At 41.7% G+C, this 24,790-nt stretch overlaps 1 protein-coding gene across 2 annotated transcripts; it reads right to left on the bottom strand.

Annotated features, from left to right (window-relative positions):
* Positions 1–1,219: 1,219 nt before the first annotated feature.
* Positions 1,220–24,339, bottom strand: LOC146706564 (BTB/POZ domain-containing protein 10-like). Of its 2 annotated transcripts, none has more exons than XM_085464768.1 (8): positions 24,173–24,339; positions 13,413–13,654; positions 13,023–13,326; positions 12,643–12,745; positions 9,514–9,634; positions 6,157–6,354; positions 5,727–5,837; positions 1,220–3,038 (listed from the first exon to the last, which is right to left on the bottom strand). In XM_085464768.1, exons 2-8 carry the CDS (start codon positions 13,591–13,593, stop codon positions 2,584–2,586), a joined length of 1,473 nt encoding a protein of 490 aa, XP_085320894.1. In that variant the 5' UTR covers positions 13,594–13,654; positions 24,173–24,339; the 3' UTR covers positions 1,220–2,583. The 2 variants fall into 2 exon arrangements, with proteins under 2 accessions (XP_085320894.1, XP_085320893.1); XM_085464767.1 differs by lacking the exon at positions 24,173–24,339 and adding an exon at positions 19,177–19,519.
* Positions 24,340–24,790: the final 451 nt, after the last annotated feature.

Consider the following 24,790-nt stretch of genomic DNA (forward strand, 5'->3'; position numbering starts at 1 on the left):
TGTAGGTTAACCCGAGAGGTTCGTCGTGGTTTGCTTCCCGCGGCCCTGTAAAGTTGCTCAAAGCATGAGCAGACACTGTGGACGCACATTAAATAATCATGGTTACAGTGGAAGCAGCGTATCTATATTTGATCTGTCCAGCCGAGGTTGGGTCGTTTTCCTGTTACTGAGCATTTCTTTCATCCTCTGCCAAAGCTTCACAACACCTCAGATGCCGCTTTAAAAATTGAAAGTAAAGTTTCTTCTTGAGACTCTGCGTGTTATGCGAAGGCATCTGAATTTTAATATTTCAAAACTTTCAGTGCTGCTGCATCTGGAGGGATGTCTTCTAAAGCTGAGTCACTGCACGCCGATCACATCTGCAGGCTTCAAACATCACTAATCACGCAGCCTGGATCAGTGTGCGGCGCCAAGACCTGGACGTGAAGCTGTTATAACAGCAGAAGGCTTCAGCAGGACGGCTTGCATTCAAATGACACAATGTTTGACTTATTAATGAGTGATTAACATGTAAACAGCCAGTGTTGGAAACATCTGAGGTGGAGATTTTAATCACCATAAGCACCTTAGGGTTCGAGAGGACTCATTTTCTGCCATGTATATACTTATAGCCACTTTATTAGGTACACCTTTTCAGCTAATTGTTAATATATACCTAATCTAAGTAAATCTATAATCAGCCAATCACATGGCAGCAACTCGATGCATTCAAGGTGACCTGCTGAAGCTCAAACCAAGCATCAGAATAAAAAGAAAGGTGACTTTTAATGTTGTTGCTGCCAGATGGGCTAATTTGAGTATTTCAGAAACAGCTGATCTGCTGGGATTTCCCCAAACAACCATCTTTCAGGTTTAGAGGTTCCAGTGGTCTCAAGTATTGCTGCTGACCATGTCTACCCCTTTATGACAGGGGTGGGCAATTCCAGGCCTCGAGGGCCGGTGTCCTGCAGGTTTTAGATCTCACCTTAGGTCAACACACCTGAATCACATGATTAGTTCGTAACCAGGCCTCTGGAGAACTTCAGGACATGTTGAGGAGGTAATTTAGCCATTTAAATCAGCTGTGTTGGTTCAAGGACACATATAAAACCTGCAGGGACACCGGCCCTCGAGGCCTGGAGTTGCCCACCTCCAAAATCTGAGGAATGTTTCCAAGACCTCATTAATTCTGAGACATGAAGAAAACAGCTTAAATAAGAAAGCGACTGTGATTCTTGAAGGTGTTGTAAATAGCATTTATTTAAAAAAAACAAACCAAAAAACGTGTTCAGCATCTTTTCTGACATCCTGTGTGCTCGCAGCAGTGATGATGGATCTGTGCAGAGTTTCAGAGCACCGCGGTCAAGGCTCAGGAGTGGAGCAGAAAATAAACAAGACTTAAACTAACACCTAACTTATCAGAGGGGTGTACTGCAAAACGAAAATCAGTCTTCAGTTAACAGGTGATGATCATATAATCTGATCCGGAGCAAATTATATTCAGAGTTTTGGTTTAAAATCTGTTGCAAGTGGCACATTTCTGTTTGCAGAGCATACCATCAAGTCCTGCCGTAAAGCTACAGCTCTGCAAACTGTGCATGACACAGTTTCATAGCTCTGATATCCAGCTGTCCAAATAAACAGCAGCACATCGAGCATGCCGAGTTCTAATTTATTAATCCACAGCAGTGTTGCCTTCTGCTGTTTTATTTATATTACTTATACACACACACTATTTATCCCCTCTTTATAATATCTCAGAGTGAGATATATGGCACTCGATCAGATTTGTGAGGAAGAAGAGTAAAAAGCCACATCAAACACCTGGTTTTATGGAAGCGTGCAGAAAATCTGTGTTGACAGAGAAAACTTATAACCACCATTATTACCGTCATCTCTGGGATACTGGGGGTTTTAATTACTGTCGAATCAGCTAACTCAAAGTCTGGCAATGCTGAACCCGCTCTGTAGTGCACCCCTCTGAAGTAAACACATGTATGTTGTGTGAAACGTTGTGACACAAGAAAAAGAGTCCATCTTCACATCAAATTATTGCCCCCCCCCCCCCCACAGAAATATGCAGAGGCACTGAAATCCACTTTCCCAGTGAGGTACAGTATTCTACAACACACACACAGCACTCAGCATTCACACATGTAAAACAGATCTTTCCTCACGTGTACACAAAGGTCCACTAAACTCTCCTTTGGTTGACAAATCAAAGAGTAAACAGAGCTGGGAGGGGAGGTTTGCTGATGTGCTTCTAGTTCTCATTCATTCGGACGCCGTGTGGACTGAAAGCAGCTGCAGCAGAGGTGCAACACAAGGCAAACTGGTGTTTTGCCACTCAGGAGGAAGAGGTGGTGGTGGAGGAGACACTGGAAAAGTCTGTGCTCACACTGAAAGCAACACGCCGCTTAAACTCTACAACTTTGTGCGCTTGCTGACTGCTAAAGGCCAATCACACGTGTGTGTGCTTCATTAGGTGGCAACATGTGTGCAGCTGTGATGAGAATGCAAGAAGCCTTGTTGGTGAAGGTGAAAGCATTTGTTGCTGGAGGTGTGAACACAGAGGTGGAGGGGGGGAGTGTGTAGCAAACCGTCTCATGCAGAGGGTGACGGCATGTCGGGGTCCGGCTCGTAGCGGTAAGTGGCCTGAGTCTGGCTGCCGCTGCTATGCTGCTGCTGGTTGCTGTGTGCGGCCGGGCCCGAGCCGTCCTGAGCCTGCTGGTTCAGGCCCTCGTAGGCCTGTGCTGGCTGGGGGGCTGCACTGCTCTCAGACGCCGGCCCCAGCACCACCTGCTGGGGGAGAGTGTCCAGCTCGTCCACCTGCGGCCCGGGAGGGTGCATGACCACCAGCTGGTCCTGCGGAATGTCTGCGGCCGCCGCTGCCAGGTTGGTGGTCGACTTGGACTTGACGCACTGAAAGTCCACATGCCGACTCTTGCCTTCCTCCTTCTCCCAGGACATCCTGATGAAGGGGCGCTGCACGTAGTTGTAGATGACTTCCGGACGGCCTCCAGGTCGTCGCTTCACCTTCTCTTTGTAGGTCGGGTATCCTGGGAAGGAAGGAACAATATGTAATCGGGACAAAACAAGCTCGAGTGGAGCTGGGTTGCAAAATAGCTTGCAGACAGATACGCACTAACAGCATCTATTGGTTGGAGGATGAGGAGAAACAACTACTCACTACAGGTGCGAGTGCACACAAGTTAATGACATACTGTTATTGGTATAAAACCATCATGGGTAGCCTCCTCCAGCAGTCTGAGCTTAGAGCAGTGTAACTAAGTGAGGATTCAGAGTCACCCGATCCAACCCCAACTATGTTTTATCAAAAAGTTACGTTTTAAGCCAAATCTTAAAAGTAGAGGCTGTCTGCCTCCCGAATCCAAACTAAGCAGCTGAACTATAACTAATGACTCTGTGAGATTCACCATTTGACTCAAACACTGTTTGAGTCAAATGGTGTTTGAGTTAATATAATATGATGGGAAAATAAACCAACAAGACTCTGCTGATGGCATCAAACTAACCTATATTTAAAAAAAAAAAATTCAACTTGGATATTGTTAATTACTGATAATTGAAAAAATGTGGGATGTGTGGCCCTGATTCTTTTCGAGCTCCAGCTTTGAGACATGCCAGAAGAAAGTGTTACTTGGCTTCACGCATAGAGGCGAATGTTACTGAGAGTTTTAGCATGAAGCTAGAGCTTGTATTTAACATTTTCCTAAAAGTCATGTAATGAAAGCCACATTTACTGGCATTTTACTGTTGTTGTGGAAATTCTTGCCTCAGATTTGGCCTTTTAGATTTTAACAACCTGTTAAACAACATCATTTACTGTGTGTAGTGTGGGTAAAAACGTCCCTCTGCAGGCCCGCAGGAACGCTCCCGTTTGTTCCTGTGAAACTGTTTCCATGACCTACAACTGTTTTTCCTTCCAGGTTTGCTGTTGTGTTTTTTAGCTTGGTAAATGGAGTGATTCTTACATAGCGGAGTACTAGCTAACATTTATACTCCAAAGGATGCATCGGAGAGCAACTTCCTCCTGAACTACAGGAGGTAGAGCAGGCATAACAAGCCATCATGACAAGTACTGTAATGTGAGCTGAAGTACTCTGCAGACTTTTATGCTGCTTATGACGATTAGATAGCGGTCCATCATAAAGCATCATCAAGAAGGTGACTGATGTCTCCTAAATGAATTCATTCCATCCTCTCCTCACACAGACATGACCTCACCAAGTCACTTGTATTAGGAGACGGTAGATACCAATGTGGTCTAAACATAGAGAAGAACTAGGGCAGGGGTCTGCAACCTTTTACACCCAAAGAGCCACTTGGACCCGGTTTCCACGCAAAAGAAAACACTGGGAGCCGCAAATACTTTTTGAAATCTAAAATGAAGATAACACTGTATATATTGGTTTTTTTACCTTTATGCTTTGTGTGAACAACTAAAGTAAGTAAGTAAAGTTTATTTATTAACACAAAGCGCTGTACACAAAATTAAAATAAACAATACAATCAATAGACATTATACACAATGTAAAAGATCAAATGTAAATAATGTAAAGAATATAAAATACGTAGATCAACAAAAGGCTTGTTTGAACAGAAAAGTTTTTAACTGCTTTTTAAAAGAATCCACAGAGCAACTAAGGTGTGTTGCTTAAGAAATCCATGAAGTGCTACAGAGAAAATTACATTACATTACAAATATGTATTTTACCTGGTTAATGTGTGTGGGGGGGCGTGGTCTGCAGCGCCGCTGCAGGGGAGGCGGACGCACCTGAGCAGCACCCGCAATCACGCCTCGCCGCCTTAAAGTCTGTGCTCTCTCTGCTGTTGTGTTGGTGTGTCGGGCTGTGAGTGGAAAAGCTACAGCCGGCTGTGTGCGTACAGCAACCGTGTGTGAAAAGTGGTCAATAAAGAGATGCTGAAAAGCGTGTTCATGGAAACATCGTCGGGTCTGCCGTGACATGTTTACAATAAGACTTATGGTCCCGAACCTCTGCGCACAGAGCGTCTGCAAATCGGGGCTTTCATCTTTATGCAGGACTGTAAGCTGTAATCTGTGAGGCGTGAGCGGCGTTTGTTTTTAACATAGTTCACGGTGGAGAACAGCTGCCGACATAATGTGGATTCGAAGATGCATAACTGGGGTCTGGGGTCAAAAGTCTCGATAAATGCACGGCGTTTCGGTGGGTACACCGGTTTCCGCGAGTGTGGCGCTTATTTTGAGCGATGAAAAAATAATAAGATGTAATTTTATTTTTATATTTCAAAATCACAATAATCTTAAAAGTTAAAAAAAAGAACTAAACACAAATAAAATACACTTCAGCTAAATACTTCTAATTTATTTTCCCAAACCACCCGGAGCCGCAGTATAAGGACAAAAGAGCCGCATTCGGCTCCAGAGCCGCAGGTTGCCGACCCCTGAACTAGGACAAGAGCTCACCAATTTAATTTTATTTTGAAACTCAAGGGAAACAGGTATAGGGTGAAAAATACTGGGCCCATCATAGGCCCCTGAGGAACTCCACTGACAACTGTGGCTGTGCCTGTGCCAGCCTGGCTGGTAAGCTGATAAGGACTCTTTGTGACATCATCTTTGAAAGCAATTACTTTTACAAAATATTTTACATTGGCTTTAGACATTCAAGGACCAGACTGCATTTGAAGACAAAAACTATTCTGAAAGCCACGAGTAACAAAAAAACCCCTTTGTGGTGTACCTTCAATTCCCAGTCGGATCTTTTTCAGTCCTCTGTCCTTCAGCACCGACTTGGCCACGTCTCTGTTCTCGATGTACTTGAAGAAGCGGTAAAGTTTGGTGCTGTAGATGACTGCGGAAGACAAGAGATACATTCAAAATCGAACTAGTGAGCGCATTAAAATATGAAGCAAAACCGACAACTCTCCGAATGCACGACTTTCCTGCCCTATCTGAGACATTTAAAAGGTGAACAAGAAAAAGCCACACAAACAGAAAGTAAGCGGGAGCTGCAGGAAGTGTTCGTGCCACTGTGGCCTGCTTTCACACACCGAGGCACCTTAGCCTGGTTTCTATAAAGTGGAGCACGGCCTCCATCAGATTAATGTCACCCAGTTATGAGGCTAACAAACCAGATCAGTGGAGCAGCAGGGTTCACTATGAAATCTTACTCTGCGAGTACTCCTCTCCCATCTGCGGTGGGTACTCTTCGTCCCAGTCCACCACATCGTCGTCAGTCAGCACCACCACGTGACACTCCCTCTCTCCGCTCTGGGCGCTGGCCACCATCAGCGGCAGCACCATCTCCTCCAGGTAACACTCAAACTGATGCCGGGCTCCGTCGTTGGACAGCTCGTGCATGAGGGCGCCTGAGGACGAACAGACCAGACGTCATTGTGGACAGAAAGCAGAAGCCAGAAACGATACTGAGCTGTGATTCTTGCTCTAATCAAAGCAAGTAGAAGACTTTAATTACCCCACATGAACGACTATCTGTATCAAACTTGTTATTGTATTGGATTAATAATAGAAACAGTCGAGACACTCAGATAATCCTGAATAGAAGCATATGGAGGAGCCTTTTAACTGTGGGTTGTTTTTTTAATCAAATTTGACTAACAGTTCTGAAAATGCAGTTTGTGTCCACAGAAGTTATTTCTAAGGAAGACTAGAAGCTTTAGGTGGTGGTGGAGGCACCACATGATTCAACCTTTAGCAGGAATAATTGGAAATCGGGCTGGACCATATCATACCGTTCACGGTAATACCGGTATAATGTTCGGCAACGATAAGAAAATGAAATATCGCGATAGAATATGGGTAAAACGCGCATGCGCAGTGCCTTTGCTTTCATACGCACATGGCGGCAACGGAGAATGAGAAGAGCGAAAGCGGATCGTTGAACGAAACGGATGAACCAGAACTGGTTTGTAAAAATGCTGCAACTTCAGTGGTGTGGAACTGGTTTAACTTTCGTCCGTCAGATACACAACAAAGCACTATTTTTGGTAGCGCATGCTAGCGGGCCGTTGTTATTATCATGTTTTTTAGAAAATACGGCACACTTAAAATCAATCCTTTGATTTTCTGAAAATCGACAGTGCCCCTTATAATCCCGTGTGCCTTATGTACTCCTTGCGGAGTGATACGTGCTGTGCTTCAACATAATATTACCTTATTGTGTGTGTATAACCTCTTTTTAAGTTTTGTGGATATTATACATGGTTATGCTGAGGATATGTCGGCCAATTTCCACTGGAAATGCGTTTTGGTTAAACTGCCAGCAAGGAATTTGCATTTGCACTTTTATATTTTTTTACAACTTTAATGCACATAAAAAAAACCAGCTGCTTGTTTAAGTGAAAATATACTGATTTTTTTTTTTGCACTAATAAAGTTGTGGAATTGTAAAGTATTTTGTCTCGTGTCAATTATATCGTCAGTTATGTCGTTATCACAAATTTTCAAATGTATATCGTGATAAATATTTTTGGTCATATCGCCCTGCTCTAATTTGATTTAATCGTTCATTGAATGTCTTTATCAGTCTCTCAGAGTGTTGTGGAGGAATTGTGGCTCACTCTTCGTTACAATGCTGCTTCAGTTCATTGAGGTTTGTGGGCATTTGTTTATGCACGGCTTTCTTAAGGTTCCACCGCAAGCTTTAGCTCTCAGACAGATGCCCTCACATTTGACTATAAAATACGCCTCAGTGTGGCTGCAAAACAGGCCCAAAGCATAGACCTCCAACGCTGTGCTGCGAGTTGATACGAGATGTTTGTGCTGATATGCCGTGTTTGATTTTCACCACATGTGGCACGGTGCATTAATGCTGAACATCTCAACTTTGGTGTCGTCGCTTTGAAGGAGATTGTTCCAGTAGAGGTTTGCTCAGATGCAACTTTATCTAAACTGTGCAGCCCTTTTCTTTTCAGAGGGGAGAGGCTTTCTCCTAACAACCTTTCCTTGTTCAGTCTTTTTTATTATACTGTCATGAACTTTAACATTTAACATTTAACAAGCTAACTGAGGCTTGTAGAGCCTGAGCTCTTGGGATTTTTGCAGTTTCTCTAAGCATTGTGCCATCTGACCTTGGGATGTATTTCCTGTGGCATCCACTCCTGGGAAGAACTGCAACTGTCCTGAATGTTTTCCACTTGAGGATAATCTTTCTCAGTGTATAACGGTGGACTTTGAAATCATTAGAAATGGCCTTATAACCTTTCCCAGACTGACATCATGGCAGCAACAGTTGCTGTTCTAAGATCTTTGATGATGATTTACTTCTAACTTTTCAAAAGTGCTCACACTTGCTGATGGTCAGTTAATCAAGTGCATTTGATTAGCAGCACCTGGCTGCTGCTTACCTTCTTAGTTAACTAATTAAGTCTCTCTCAGACTGTGGGCTTACTTGTGGATCCTAGCGTGTATACCAGTAGAATGGGAGGCAGAGCCGTCAGCTTCCTTTTGTGGAACCAGCTCCCAGTTTGGATTCAAGAGACAGGCACCCTTTTTACTTTTAATCCAAACTTTCCTTTTTGATAAAGTATACCGTCAGGGCTGGATCGGGTGTCCCCTTTCACTCACCATGTGTTCATGCACCACTCTGCATTTAATCATTAGTTATTATTAATCTCTGACTCCTCCCCCTCACACCAGCCAATCATCTTGTCATGTGTTGTTGCTCACCTGTGGTTGTATTTACTTAATGTTTATTAAGATTTAAGGTTTATTAATTAATATTTGTAAGCTGTACTGTGACACAAAAGATAAATATCAGCCAGTGACATCGGTAAATGTAATCTTATTTGCCAGTATCACTGAACAGGGTATTCTGATACTGAGCTGATATATCAGTACATCCCTGGTGTTTCTACCTGGAACAGCAATCAATTGAAATCAGAGACATGCTGACTGAAAAAAAGAACTCTAAAAAGCAGAATTAAAAAAAAATCCCATCCTGTTGTGGATTAATTAACTTTACCAGCTTTGGCTTGTTATGTGCCTGCATAACAAGCACTGAATCTCACAGCTAATCATGACCTACTTTAGAGCTCAGCATAGAGCAGCAGCAAGCAGCAGGCTGCGCGCTGAAGCCACTCCTCCCACACACTCAGACACACAAACAAGAGGCACAGCCATGCACAACGACAACAACAACAAACGTCCATCACACGCAGCATTGTCACAAACCAGTACAATGTAGCTGTGCAATAAATTTAAGCAAACAATGTTATTTCAGCTCTTTCTTTTTCACAATAAATCAATCGCATAATCTGCTCCACATTCAACTGATGGCTTCAGTAAAGGACAGTGAACAATATCCAGCCTGTTAGTGTGAAATTATTGCTTTCCTATTCCTGAAGTAACTGCCTGTACCCATGCAACATGCAGAGACGTGTACTTTTTCCCATTAAAAAACAAAAGAAGTAAAAAACCAACACACTCACCAAACTGTGCACTGACAGAAGGAGGAACTACATCAGTGTGCATGCAGTAAATCAACAGCTAGCCATTTAGATACTCACTGAGGTCTCTGCACTTGATGGTGCTGTAGTTGAAGGAGATACAGAGGTAGTCACATGCCTCCCTCAGCTCGGGAATGGAAACGCCGTCAGGGCAGCGGATTATCCCCGACTTGTAGTAATCCTGCCATTTTCAGCGGCGCGATCGCACACATAAATGGACGGAGCGGTGGATGTTCGTGCACGCACATGAGCAAGGGAGAAAAAACAAGGCGCCATTATTAATGCTGCTGCTGCTGAGAGAGAGCGAAAGAGAGGATGAGGAGAGGGGGGAGGGAGGGATGGAGAGCGAGCGAGTGGAGATGAAAGTAAAAAGCAACGTCACAGAGGAGAGAGAGGCTTAGAGGAGAAAGGGTGAAGGGTGATGAAAGTAAAAGCTTCCGACGTCAGCCTCCCTCCCTGCCCCACTTTCCATCCTCTGTCTGTCCCTGTGCACCCTCATGGTGGCTGTTACCCAGGAGACTTTCTACTGATGGGGAGAAAAAGAAAGAGTGGAGACACTCGGGGCACACAGGACAGAAAGTTCTGGCACATCTCATTTCCTGCTCTGCCTCATGTCTCCTTGTGTAATTCCCACAGACATGCAGGCTTTTGCCAAAATCCATTATACCACGACCACAATCGAGCAGCTTTTCGCCTGTTGTTACTAATGCTCTCCCAAAGAGAAGAGGCAAACACATAACATTTTACACCTGCCACAAACACTTTTGGAAGCAGACAACTTGGACGGCTTTCAGAATATTTCCTCTCCTCAGGCTGCTGTTGTGCTAATGATTATTTTGCTATGAACAGATGAAATCAGCATTAATGAATGAGCATGTTCACTGCGGTCTGTGCACTGGGTGCTCTTTCAGCTGGACAGTAAATAGTCCAGGAAAAAGAAGCAGCAGTATGCTGTAACACATACCAAACATTTCAAACCACAACTGTATTCATATCTGTGCATAACAGTCTTTACGTTATCTCACATTATTTTCACCAGCAGTTCCTCTTTCCGTTGTACTCTCAGATAAAAACATGCAACGTGACACCTGCAGTTTTTTCCCCTCTGTAAAAAGCTCCACTAACATAAAAGTTTCCTTCGCGGCCTTACGAGACACTTTTACACGATCCAGCAAACCAGACAGTCCTGCAGCCTCTGGGTCAGATTCACCTTTTAAAGCTGGCCAAGTTTCTTTCAGAAGGGATCTTTGTTTTCAGCTTGTTCGCACAGTATTAGCATTATAAGCCAGCTTCTCCCATCAAAGCATGCCCCAAGGGGCTGTGGGTTCTCGACGTGTTGAGTGCTTTTGCAAATAGTTTATACTGACAGTTTTTTTTTTTCATGTTGGGGGTTAGTTGTCAATTGGTGCATACAAAAAAATCCCTACCTCCCGCTCCTTCTTTATCAGTTTTGCTTTTAATTACGGCCGTCGACGTGTCACGCTGTAATAATTCTCCCCTTCAGTTTTCTTTTAGCAGAAAAGAATTTAAGGGTATAAAATCTGACTTGATAAATACCTAAAAACTGATATGTGTTATTTTTCTACACTTAGCCACTGCAAAACTTTCATGACAAAAGCAGATAAATGAGGGACAGTGACACCGGTAAATGTCACCTTATTTACTAGTTGCTTAGCAGCTGATACGCGACAAGACACTTGGCTGATGTATTTTTGCATCCTCACCGGAAGTACTCTGCTGCACCTGGCACAATTTAAATTCTGCAGTATTTAATTAAAGTGATTCTTTCTTTCTTCGGGCAAAACAAATGACAAAAGAGTAATAATCTATGTTAGAGGAAAGAGCAGGAAGCATTTAGTTCCTCTCTCTACATTTAACTGCAATGCCTCAACTTTAATTTGTATTAGACGTCTTTAGACGGCACAAATTGACATTTTAGTGATACTAAAACTCACCTAGTACAACTGCACATAGGACTTTCACATGAATCTACCTCTGAGTGTGAGCGTGTTAAACTGTTATCCCTGTTACCTGGTGATGGGCTACAGAATGAAGAAGCAGACAGCTAGTGTGGGGACTAAAGTGCATGGTGTGGTATTGTGCTGGTAGTTTATAGGTGCAGTGTGTGAAAAATACGTGGAACAAGCAGTAATATGGTAATATTCTTGTTCATGTATGTGGTGACTATAAAAATAATATACAAAGAAATTCTTTGTAGTGAAGCGGAGTGTTAAAACAGATGAAAATGTCCACTGTGGCGATTTTTAATGCTACTTCTTCTTCTTCTACTCTACTCTCTACTATTCAAGTCAATTTTAAGCCAACCAGCATTCTACCTGTGGATAAAGTCCCTGCTGTCAGGCCACCCGCTTCTAGCATTTTGGAGGACTGAATGTCTCCGTCACACAATCCCTCTCTAAAAGGGACACAAATGTAGGACCATAAATCATTCGCAAGAGTTGCTGAATTGCAGCAAAAGCCCCCAAAATCTTAGCAAGACTATACCAGGATAGGTGGATATGACTGAACTGCACTGCAATGTACGGGTGCTTCTATTTAGCCCACATCATATGAACAGATGGAAGAATAGCTTCAATTTTAAATAAACTCCCATCAGCTTCTTATCCTCTGCAACCCACTAGAATATGCCAGCATGTGGCATACAGGTCTGACTGTAACTATAGGATCCCACCAGAAACAGACACTTTACTGAGACTGCAAATATTCTCAGCAGATATACGACCCCAACTTTCCTCAATGAGCCGTGCTTCTTAGAATAAAAAGAGCTGATGTTGTGTCTTTAGGATACAACATCAGCTTGTTTGAGGTACTTTGCTGCTTCTGTAATTGCAATCCCTGTGTGGGGAACTACATATTTATTTTAGGACCTATGATAACCATAATAAATGAGAGTTTAGATCATGCAAATAATCCAACGTTTTCAGAGAGGTTCTGGGCCCCAAACACAGGATGGAAAAAGAGAGAGAAAGGTTACAAAAAAGAATGAATATGCCGAAATAATCACACAGAGAATACAAGAGAAGACACTCATTGGGTCTGTGGTTAATAGAGGGGAAATGGAAAAGTCTGAGACAAAGTCAGGGAAAGAAATGACAGTGAAGCGAACACTAATGAGAGGATTACACAGAAAGTGACCGACACACAGACACCGTGTACATCCTTTCTCACCAGGATGGCTCTGAAGACAGTGGAGCTGATACCATCTGCCACCTCAAACTCTCCTTTTTCATTGGGCCGAGTGAAATTGTTGTCCCGCCCAGAACCGAACATCCTGAAAATACACGGCAGGTTTTTTTTAATGACTGCAAACAACGGCTGAACAGATAAATGACCATCTATCTGTACTGCCATGCTTTGTGTTCATTAAAATGCATAAGCTGCTGATGATATACCTGGCCTGTGTTATCTCTATGCAGTTATAATCTAACAGAGAACTTCTTTTTTTGCCCGTCGTCTGATTTTCAGAGTGACTACCTCAATACTTATTTTTGTTGGTAAAATAATAAAACTTAAAAGTTAATGTGCTCTGATGTGGTCTGGACAATTACCTGCCCAGCATGGTGTTAGGCTGAGCTGTGAAAATAGCAGGATCCACCACAAATCGTGTGTTGTCCACAATGAGTGTTACTCTTTCTCCCAGTCTCAGCCCACTGCGATGTCCTTCTTTACTGCTCAGGTCATAGATGTAGATCATATCAGAGGATCCTTGGCTCAAAGTTTTGGAGTGGTGGTCACCTCCAGGGGAAGCCAGGGAACGAGGTATGTGTCCTACGTGGGAATGGGGAAGAGAAACCCTGGGTGGACGTGGGCTGGAGGACCTGGATGATGAGCCTCCTTCGCCACGTTCACGGTCTATGGATGGAGAAATGTGGACAATTAATGCAGAGAATATTTGGCCTGCTTTTACCATCTACAACAAGCACCTTTATCCTCCTCACCGTGCTGCCGAGTGGGAGAGGTAACATTCCTGATGCAAGGCGTCAACTGGCTCTCTCCCCGCTCATGGGAGGAGTCGCGTGAACGATCGCTGGAGCGCCGCCGCTGCTGTTCCCGGTAATGTTCTGCTCCTCCTCCTCTTTCTCTCGCACCGCCACTGGCACCGCCCCCGTACAGACTCATGGTCCTGACCTCCGGCCGCTGCTGGTGGTTGCAGTCCAACGCTGACACACCACACTGCTCACTTGTGAAGAGATGGGAGGAAATCACAATGACGCACATCTCGTAAAGTTCGATTATTAAAAATAAATAGTAATAGGATGCAGTAGAATAAAACTAGAGAAGATTAACAGAGTTTTTTTAGGAACACTTGATGCCTCCTACAGTTATACATGTCAGGTCAACTAGCTACAGCTGTGTAAGGTACATAAAACCCTGCAATGCTTTTATTATGAAATGGATGCAGAACATGTCGAGTTATGCGCTAATAGTGTAATGCAGTAACATGTAAATGACCGCGAAAGTGCATCAACACAAAGACTGACTCGTACACTAATTAACCAGGTGAGATTAGACCTCGAGTCCTGACTCTAATATAAGCCAGTTTCAGATTAAGACCTACGACCTTCTCCAGGTGAAGCCAATAAATGCCCACATACTTTTAGACTAATTAAGGCTATTATTGTTTGGCTCCGTATATTTATCTCTATCACTTCTGTGGCTTTTATATACATAAAAACAGCATAATCCTGCATTTCTTTACTGTCTTATGGAAATCCATGATTGCAAAGATTAAACAGGTTTTTTTAATTTAATGAGAGCAACTGCCAAATACTGGTTCTCATAAATTAAGAGTGGAATCAATACAAGTCAGAAATTGCATTACTTTGTTTGTCCGCTGCAATGATGACCTTCATCTGCCCTTCTCATTTATTCCTTAATATTTAGAGCAACTAGCATCATTTCATTAGAGCAAAACGGAAAATATAAGAAGATTTGGTATTAATTATTAGGTCGCAAAACTTTAAAGTATACCAATCTCTAAAATGTTTATCCCATATATATACATATATTAAGCGTTTCATTAACTGTGTCTGTAGCTCTAGAAAAACACCTCATATCTGACAGCTTCTCATCGTCTTATACTTCATGGAGCTGAACAGTGAGTAGATAATCGAGCAACTCCATAAAGGTTTTTATATTTAAAGCATCCCTTTAGAAACTCATTCAAAGCAGCCATTCAGGTTTGATGTGCTCAAAGCTTCGAGTCCAAGTGGGACGGCACTAATGATCGCACAGAAACCCAAAGTACTGATGCGTGACTTCATGGAGCGGCGAGGCACATTACTCTGTGCGTCGACTGCATCCTCTCTAGACTCATTCACACTGTCGTGCAGAAATCGCTCGAGGAGCAAAAGAGTCGTTTTTTTACATGCCGAGCCGCGGGACGAGAAAAGTCTGCAGTCAACTCGCGTGAACCCCAACAGGCCCTAAGTGCTGCAGAAACACAACTGCACCAAACTGTGAGCACCACCGACCTCAGCCTTCAGCTACAGGCACACACTACATCAGCATCAATTAGAGGGTGCATCCATGTGAAACAATCTGAGTGAGACGAACTCACTTGGCTACAGGACAACAAAGAGAAATCGTCTTGATTGTTTATTTGCTCCACAAGCTGGTTTTTCACAGGTTTTTGACAGATAGGTAACGACCGATCCACCTTGCTTCGGAGTGAGCGATGCTTCCTTGAGTGTTTTTTCCAGAGACAGACAAGCAGCCCTGAGAGAGCTCTTACAATATCTGCCCTCCATTTCAGAAAGGAGTTAAACACACAAGCTCCTGCGTGCATTAATGCACTCGAGAAATGCAGAAGCAGGCACGCACACTCAAGCGAAAAGCAACTCGCTTCCATTATTGGCTTCAGGCTTTCATTGTTTTAAGACTGAAAGAGAAATACTTGCAAAAACGGATCTTCAGTCATGTTAAACTACATGACAAATACCAAATGTAAAGCATTATCTATACTTTTACATATATAGGTGCTCATATTAAACACTGACAAAGTTTCAAAAAGGTACAAAACAATCCCCAGGAGCCCAAAGCTCAGGTTCAGATTGTTCTAAACACTGTTTCAGACATTTTATCTGCTCGTGAATCTTTGTGATGTCACAGAGCAGGGATTTCTCACTCTATCATTATTTTGAACTGTTAATCATGCAAAGCTATTATATGAGCTGGACACTAGCTTAACATGTCCCCTTCAACCAGATCTTAGAGATGTGAACATCAATTTTCTCCACATTCTTCCCCAAAAAAATACTAAAATTCAGATGCCGTCAGTACATTCTGTTAATTTTAACCCAGGATCAACAAATATGGATTTGTTTGAACTGTGAATCATACAAAGCTGCCTTAGGAGATTCCCAAAATAAAAAGATGGAGCTAAAATGAGCTTACACAGAATACAGGTGCAGTACACTGAAGTCATATAATGTAGTTACAAGCAGACGAATAGGATGAATAGGGAACATAAAATCTGCTTGGATAGCTGTGTGATAATTATATCACTGCATTTACTATTAACACAGGTCTGTACCAAACGGTTAATGACAGTATTGATTAATCTGACTCAATTATTTATTTGTTTGAAAGAAAACTTGAAAAGGACTATAAAATACATGAATGTCTTTAGCCTAATAACAGTCCAGAACCTAAAGGTTGACAAATCACTGAAGTGTACAAAAATGTAACCAAACAGTTACTAACACAGTACTGTACTACCAAAGGTTCTGATAATTAAATCATTATTTAGTTATTACTGATTGATAACTCTGTTAGATGTGTTGATGAATGCACCCATTATAGATCCACTGCGACAGTACAGCTGGCTCTTTGATCAATAGCACTGAGCTTATAAGGCAGAAACAAATCCAGGTCTCAGTAATGAAGAGAGCTGGGTCTCCCGAGAGGAGTCGCTATGAAATATGATGATGACCGTCTACTGGAGGTGATATCATCAGAGAGACATAAAATGGAAGAAACAGGCTGACTTCTTCCATAAAAAAGACAAGGTCCTGTAAAAGTGGCTTCAACTCTGACAATGACAACACATATAAGTTGTTACATTAACATACAGTAAAAAGCGTCTGGTCTGGATTTCTAACATGTATTCTGTTCAGTCTTTTCAATTTGAACTTGAACATGATCATCGAGGAGGACAACATTTAGGGCATCACTCAAACTGTACATCAAAATAAAGATGATAACAGAGAAGAGGTGAGAGTGTCTACTTATAGTAACTAGCATCCACTGCCACAATGTGGGATACTTTTATTTAGGATGTGAATGTGTTTGAACATTCAAATAATCATTATTCTTAAATGAAATTGTTTGTGGGGACATTTTTTCACTCTTGATGTGACATAACACACTACAACCATGAAAAGGTGGCAGTAAAGCACAAAAAAAGGAAAAAGAAATCAAATTTTGGAATAAATGTCTACAGTATTTTTGCTATTAAAACCCATCCAAACTTTACATTACAATAGTTTTGATTTGTGGTCACAGGCAGCAGTACTTCAATATCTGTGCTTTATTTGGTTTTAGTCTTTGCGTAAAACAAAACAAACAACAGCATTTGTGGCGTGAGCTCTTTTAGTCGAGTGAATACACCAGGAGAGAAATCCATCTTTTGGAAGTTTTCTCCACAGGAAAGCTGTGAATAGTAACGTCTCTTGCCTCGTTTCCTTTCCACCTGAAATTACAACCTTTAAAAAGTGCACTGTGGCATTTCTGGATACTTTGTATACCCCAGACTGTTAGATATAGCAACTCTATAACTATAACTCGGGAGTGCCACCAGGGATTTGTCATCAACCCAGAGTGGAGGACTGCACACTCCAAGTACTGTCGCCCTTTGGATGGTTTTATATACATCTAGGATAATTCAAATAATGACAGCACTTTGTGTTTTTAACAAGACACTAAGTGAGGAAAATCACTGGGGTTTATTCTAGAACCAAGGGTTAAGTAAGCTGTTCAATAACACAGCAGAACTGAATTTTATTTCCCTGCACCATGCCCACTAAACAGGTTTTGCATGTTTTGGCAGAGCTTCAAAGGCTGGTAATTAGAAAAGGCTCCCTGGATGCCGGCTGAGATCTCAGCGTGCCGGACAGCCGGCTTGCTGCTGCTGGTCAGACGGGTTGACCGGCTGGCTGACAGACTGATTGAGTGGTTAATTGGTTAACTGTCTGGCTGGGTCAGCGGGAAGGTAGACCATAATGTCAGAAGACAAGCAAACTGATAAATTAAAAAAAAAAAAAAAGAATTCTCCGCAAAAGCAATGCAGCAATGACTTGCCTCTATGGCGATTCAAGGTCATTTATTCATTTTACCAGACGGCAACCCATCAGTCTTGTGAAGCAAAAAGCTCAACTGTTTGCGCACAAATTTCTACAAATTTAGCGTGTCTAAAATAAAAATAAAAATTTAAAGCCATGCACATGGAGATAGTTAACTTCTCAAGCAGGATAACCTCTCAGACATCAAAGTGGAAACAAAAATTAATAATAATTTCCGTATTAATACAGAGCTGCAGACTCCGCCAGTGTCCTTGAAGGGAAGGGTCACCATAGTAGCTGAGCAAAAGGAGAAACGGGTGCAGACACACACAAAAACACCAATGTCTGCTTCAGGTTCAGTGTCTTCAGGTGAACTGTACGACAGGCGGACACACAAAGCGGGCACTGACCATTGCTGAAATGTGAAAAACACCATTATTCATACAGAGAGCAACAGCCCGGCCCGTTATCCAACACAGCATACCTCGACTCATGACACGCTCATTAATAATGAAGTCTCCTTTTCAAAAACACCACAGTTAAGAGTTCTGGCAAGATGTGGCTGATTATGTAATATATGTATTTACACCAGTGCCTGACACAGCATGAATCTCCAATGGGATTCTAATGCTTGGCCGAAATGGGAAATTAAGAATAAAAGCGGGTCTTGCAGCCAAACAGGCTGCCAGCCAGCAGCCACACCAGCAGAGTGGAGGGAACAAAGGAACTGAGAAGGCAATACTTCACTCAGGGCAGGCAGATCCTCTCATCTTTCACATGGCGATGCAAGTCTACAGAAGCCACGATTTCACACAGACAGGGCTAACATTTCACTTGTCTAATTTCCTGCTACTGGACACCCCTCCCTCCCCCCTCCTATACCACCATTTCTACTTTCTTATTCATCTCAAGAGGTACATTGGTTCTGTGTGTGCAGTTTTAATGCAAGTCAGCAACCCATCTAAGACACAGTAAGACAGGCAACGATGCATGGCGTCCTGGCAGTCTATTAAAAGCATGAGGTGAGAGCCCCAAGTGGTGAGGGTCCAATCTATTATTTAGGGGCAGCTGACACTACTGATGGGCGAAGGCAGGGAAGCTGCCCTGTACAAAATAAATCCAACAAAAGGACAATTAATTAAAAAGGCATAAAAATGGGAATTACCATTCATAACAAGGATATAAATGCCACCCCTTGCCCAGGATGAGTGGATGTGAGACTACCATAAATATCATTATATCATCACACACTCCACAGAGTCCCATCAAGGATAAACCTCCTGTCACTGCTCTTCCTTTTTGGACCACTATTATAATTCTTTTCATGACAGGGAGGCATACCGAGAGCAGAGCACTAACACATGTAACACAATGACAGAGCTGAAAAGCCTCGGTGCTTTGAAAGCCGACGTGCACCTACCGCTCGGTATCAGAGGGCCAAGTGAAGACAAAGCAGCAGGGAACGAGCTGCGGGATGACAGCGGCACAAAAGCCTTGCGCTCCTCCGAACAAAGCGGGCTTGCCGGCAGCTTCAGCATCCTCGCTCATTACTTTCCAACTTCATCAGCATCGTTTCACACACACACACTCAGGCCAGACTTAACTCGCTGGTTTAAAAAAGAAAAACACAAATAAAAATCCACCAAAAGCGTTTAACGTGTCTGGATGGCGAGGGGGGGAAGACTCGCTCGGGCTAGTCATTCAGAGTCACCGGAGGGACCTTAAACTGTGAATGGCCGCGTGCTTCGCTGAATCAGAGCGGTGCTGCCTTCACGTGATCCTCGTAAGTTGCCACTTCTCAGGGCTCCGTGTATTTTTTAATTTTTTATTTTTTTTTTGGTTTGCTTTTAAGTCGTTCTTTCTTTGCGCACAACAATTATAACGATTTATTTGTTTGACATTATATCGTAAAGAAAATTTACCCTGGCTTATCCAGAAGGTTACTGAACTTTAAAAATTATTTTCAAAACTGTGATATTATCTAATAAAACGGAAATCCTCCAGTTTCCCATTCCTCATAAATATATTTGAAAAACCGCAAATGAGATTAATTCTTCAAATTTCATAGGCTCTGGATCCTAGTTTGATGAAGATGAAATGCAGAGATAACACAGCCTCTTTTATACTTAACCCTTCGCATGAAATAAAAATGCATTAATACGCTTTTTTTTTCTTTTTCTTTTTGTTTGTGCCTTCAACAACTTCCAGTTTGAAGTGACTGAAGAACAAACAGGATGAATTCCTGGATAACAATATCATTAGCAGAATCTCCCTCACTGTGCTGAATGCTGAACTACTGAAACAGCAGAAACCCTGGACTTGCATCTGAAAGCAATATATTTTATCTCCTTGCTTTGTTTCTTAATTTGGTAAGTTTAGTCCCCAGGCGTTTTATAACTGGATATTCTTGTATTTTGCTTATTTATTGTTGTCTTTTTATCTCTTATTCCTCCATTTCTTTTTGCCTAATATATTTCCTGTGGGGGAAAACTTGTTTATTGTGCCTTGTAAATGGGTTAAAAATCTCTTTAGATAGGACCACTAAGACATGGAGCTACTTTTGTAATTATTACTACATTTTACACATACATTTTTTTAATATTGCATTTCATGGGCACTGACTGTTCAACACAGCCTACTTCTATCTTCAGCTAGATGTCTAAGGCATTACACCTACTTAAGTGCTGCATACTACAAATGCTAAATTCTTTATACCCAATTCGTAACTCTTGAACTTTCAGCAACCTGGCAACAAATCTTTTTTTTGAGTCTTGCATAGCCTTTTTAAATATTCTTAACACGGTGGTCAGATAATATTTGAGTTGAAGAAATGTCAAGAAAACATACACTCACTGGCCATTTCATTTGGTACACCTGTTTAGCTGCTCGTTAACACAAACATCTAATCATCCAATCACGTGTAGACATGGTAAAAAACAGTTAAACTTGAAACCAAGAATGAGAATGGTAAGAAAGGTGATTAAGACTTTGTTGGTGTTGATTTAGAGGTTATCAGTGCCAGACGGGCTGGTCTGAGTATTTCAAAAGCTGTTGATCTACTGGGATTTTTTCACCCAACCAGCTCCAGGTTTAACGGAGAATGGACTGAAAAAGAGAAACCTTCCAGTGAAGGCAACGGTAATTCAAATAATCACTCATTACAGCCCAGGTATGCTAAAAAGCATCTCTGAATGCACTACACGTCAAACCTTAAAGCAGATGGGATAGAGTGGTAGAGGATCACAATGTGTGCCACTCCTGTCAGCTAAGACAGCAAACTGAGGCTTAATTTTTGCTGCAGGATTTGGGCAGCATAGTCAAAATTTGACGTAAACAAAATTAAAGCATGGATCCAATCTGCCTTGTATCAGTGGATCAGGCCTCTGCTGGGATATTTTCTTGGCACACTTTGGGGACCATAGTCCCGTGTATTGTTAAAATACCGCAGCTTACCTGAGTACTGTTGCTGACCATGTTCATGAAATTCATCAAAGGGGTTTCTTAAACATGACAGTGAGTTCACTGTACACAAATGGCCTCCATGGTCAGTGAAGCACAACTGACAAATCTGCAACAACTGTAAATATGACATGTCTGTAAAGAGTCACCCAGGTCATGGTAATCTAAGTCTTTAAAAAACATAAAGAAGTCCATTCGCTTTTCTTTCCAAGCTTCCTAGAGTGTATGATATGACAGCATTTATCAAAGTCTGAGGAATGTTTCCAGTACTTTGTTGAATCTGTAGCATGAAGAATTAAGGTGGAGAAGACTAAATGTCAACAACATGTACCTTGTACATTGACTTGCCAGCTGCACTACTTAAAATTATTTGCTCATGTTTGTGAACACAACTTGCCATGTTTGTTCTGCGAGTCAGCAGATATTTTGTGCAGAAAGTTCAACACGTCACCATCGCAACCAAGAAAGCTGAGTTTTAAAGCAGTGTTTCTCAAACACTGTGCAGCGGCACATAGGTGTGCAGTGAGAAATGATCAGGCGTGCCGTGGAAGGTTATCTGGTTCCACCTGATTAGTACTCTATAACAGCGGTCTCCAACCCTTTTTGCGCCACGGACCGGTTTATGTCCGACAATATTTTCATGGACCGGCCTTTAAGGTGTCGTGGATAAATACAACAAAATAAAACCAGTACCGGTACCCCCCAAAAAAGATTTACTCATAACACACGGGAAAAGACCCAGGGAAAGCGAGTTAACGATAAAAACTATTAAAAAAAAATGATAAAAACCGATAAAACCCGGAAACCATTAATTTCACACCCGAGCCTCAACTCTCGCGGAGTGGGGTTGGGGACCGCTGCTCTAAGCCATCGGAGTGAGGAAGGGGCAGAACAATTACATTCTCTTCCACTAGAGGGCAGTACAACTACCTGCTCTAAATAAATCAGAATCAGAATACTTTATTAATCCCTACGGAAATTATGTGGGTTACAGTTGCTCCGAGACAGTAACAGTAACAGACTAAACTATTTAAATAATACAATATGTTACAGAGTTTACAAATTTAAGAAATAGTACTAATATATAAAAATCGCTCAATTATAAATATCAAGAATATTGACAAAGAATTACAAAGCTGAGAATATTACAGGGGTGGAATATTTATAATTGACATTTGACTCTAGCCTGTGAACTTCTTTTGGACACGTGTGCTTGTATTTGTCTTACTTTTAACTTTTATACTTTTTCAATTATTAAACTTTATTCAACAATAATTTATTATGTATTTCAGTGGGAGAATCTTCAAATCTTCATTCAACTTACACATCTTTCAACTTTAACTACTTCCACATACTCACCTACGGACACCATTCAAACAAAGACAAGACCCGGGTCTCTAAGAGTTACCGCTGCATTGACATGAGTAGCAAAGGGGGACAAAACCTTGTTGTCTCTCAGCAGCTTTCAAGCTGGAAAAGTGCAAGATCACAGAAACATCAACACTAATTACATAATAGTGATGCTGTGAGACGACGCAGTGTGTAATAGCAATAGATAAATATTTAAAAAGAAAAAGTAGTCAATCTGACATGTGTCCTGGAGAAAATTCGGACCCAGCTGAAGGCCCTCGCATGAGTAGTGGTCAGGAGAAATCTTTTTGAAACCTAGTCCTGGACACTTACCGACAAACCCCAAACCAAGTTGTCTGTAATGTCAATTAATAAAATTAACTACATTTTATTTAAAAAAAATCACCGGTCTTAGCTGAACTGTGTTCTCTGATATGAGCAACAAAATAATTAATTCCTGCATCCTCCAAATGTGGGCGTAAATACTAAATTCAGTCTACATGCACACAAATCGGTACATATGAGACTGAACGGATGATGATGCATGTTTGTGTTTGACACCGTGTTAAATTTTTATATCGACCGTTTCATCAGTATACCTCGGTATACTCTCACGGTCTTAGCACTGACAAGGACACTAGCAAAAATCAAAACTCGAGGAAAAAAAAACAGTCAGGAACGATATGAAGGGAGCAAAGGTCTGTGGCTATTCCCTTTAACAGGGGTTGTCTTGTTGTTGCCTCTCCTGTTTGACCTGTTGTCACTTTCATCTGCACAAAAAAGCAGGTTAAATAGTTTCACAATGATTTATGTGATCCATGAGCTGACTTTGTGTTATGCTGTGATGATCCAGTGTTCCCTTAATTTTTTTGGAGCAGTGTATATAGCTAATCCATAAAGGTTTTAGCCTGCAACAAGACTCTTCTTACTACTTATTCTATCTCACCCCTATCCTTAGCATCCAATTCTGCTGTCACGGCAACAAGACAGTTCATTAACCTCCAAGATAAGCTTCAAAGCGCACTTATAATAACTCTCACCATCATGCACTGATAAGACCATTCCTCAAAGATCTAGACAACAGCAAAAATCAATACAGACAGCCTTCCTTGCATTAACAACAGCACTACCGCCTCCTCATCTACGGGAAAATTAGCTGTTTTTGCAAAGGTCAACTCCCAGCTCAGTAATAAATTTATGGATCCAGAAGTAGTGGAGCCATCAAACTATTTCACAAATATTCACTCACTCAAGCTGGGATTAACCATTACATCACCTGTCTGTCCATATGGATTGCAATGTACCCTGCTTTCATATCGCATAATGGTGAATTATCACATTAGCTTCTTATTTTACAGCAACTACAAACAACCACCCACTACAGAGTTTTGACACTTAACAGAACTACACTAAACACAAAGTGCAGCTCCAGCTCAGCAAAGAGTTGAGTTAATATCAAATTAAGTTGGTTAACTTTAGTTGAGCTGCGTAATCTGATAAAATTATAAGAAACCAGGTTAGCCTATTAAGTTAGCGCTTACAGCATCTCCTGACTGCTAGGAGCTAACTGCTACCAGAAAAAGGAGTTTATAAAAGCTCCCTGTTACCTTTTTGCGTTACATTCCGATTTGTAGTCGTGACAGTTGCTTAAACAGCCCGCTGCACCTTTAACCGAAGATTGGAGAGGCAGAAAAAGACGAGCGTTTTTGTAAGAAAACCCTCTGTAGACAAACTACTGTTAGCTTGAGGACTCTTTGTTTTGGTTTGGGTGAGCGGAGTTAGCGTGGAATATCGCGAGAAAACAGTTCAGCGTGCTGACACAGGCGCACACTGCACATAATAAGAATTACAACAATGACATGACATTTAAATATTTTATTCCGTTTATTCCACTTCATTAGTGTCATACTTCTTACTAAAGTCATTTAAACTATATTTTTTATATTTTTGAAGTGCATTGCAGCCTACTTATTTATTTTGGCTTTGCAGTCAAAAGTAAAGTAAACAGCGCGCAAACCTGCAATGCAATCATATAAATTAATTTATACATGTAAAAATATATGAAATTAAAAACACGACACATTTGGTCCAAAATTTTATCTCCTTCAAGATGTAGAAGTCGTTTTTATGAGTGGCCTACACACCACCTGTCATATAAAAGTGCACGCACAACAGGGAAGCTTTGCCTAATCCAAAAAAAATTCATAAATATCAGTTTAATAAAT

Source organism: Copadichromis virginalis, linkage group LG7 (assembly GCF_057382275.1).
Source record: "Copadichromis virginalis isolate Kocher_CV1m ecotype Utaka linkage group LG7, C_Virginalis_male_GT1.1, whole genome shotgun sequence".
NCBI lineage: Eukaryota > Metazoa > Chordata > Actinopteri > Cichliformes > Cichlidae > Copadichromis > Copadichromis virginalis.

Excerpts from the sequence above, each read along its gene's own strand:
- LOC146706564 (XM_085464767.1), bottom strand. The coding sequence starts at position 19,304 with ATGAGCGAGGATGCTGAAGCTGCCGGCAAGCCCGCTTTGTTCGGAGGA. Across the intron at positions 13,327-13,412 it reads CTCTCCCACTCGGCAGCACG|ACCGTGAACGTGGCGAAGGA; the intron begins GTGAGGAGGATA and ends CTCCATCCATAG. Across the intron at positions 12,746-13,022 it reads CCTAACACCATGCTGGGCAG|GATGTTCGGTTCTGGGCGGG; the intron begins GTAATTGTCCAG and ends GTGTATTTTCAG.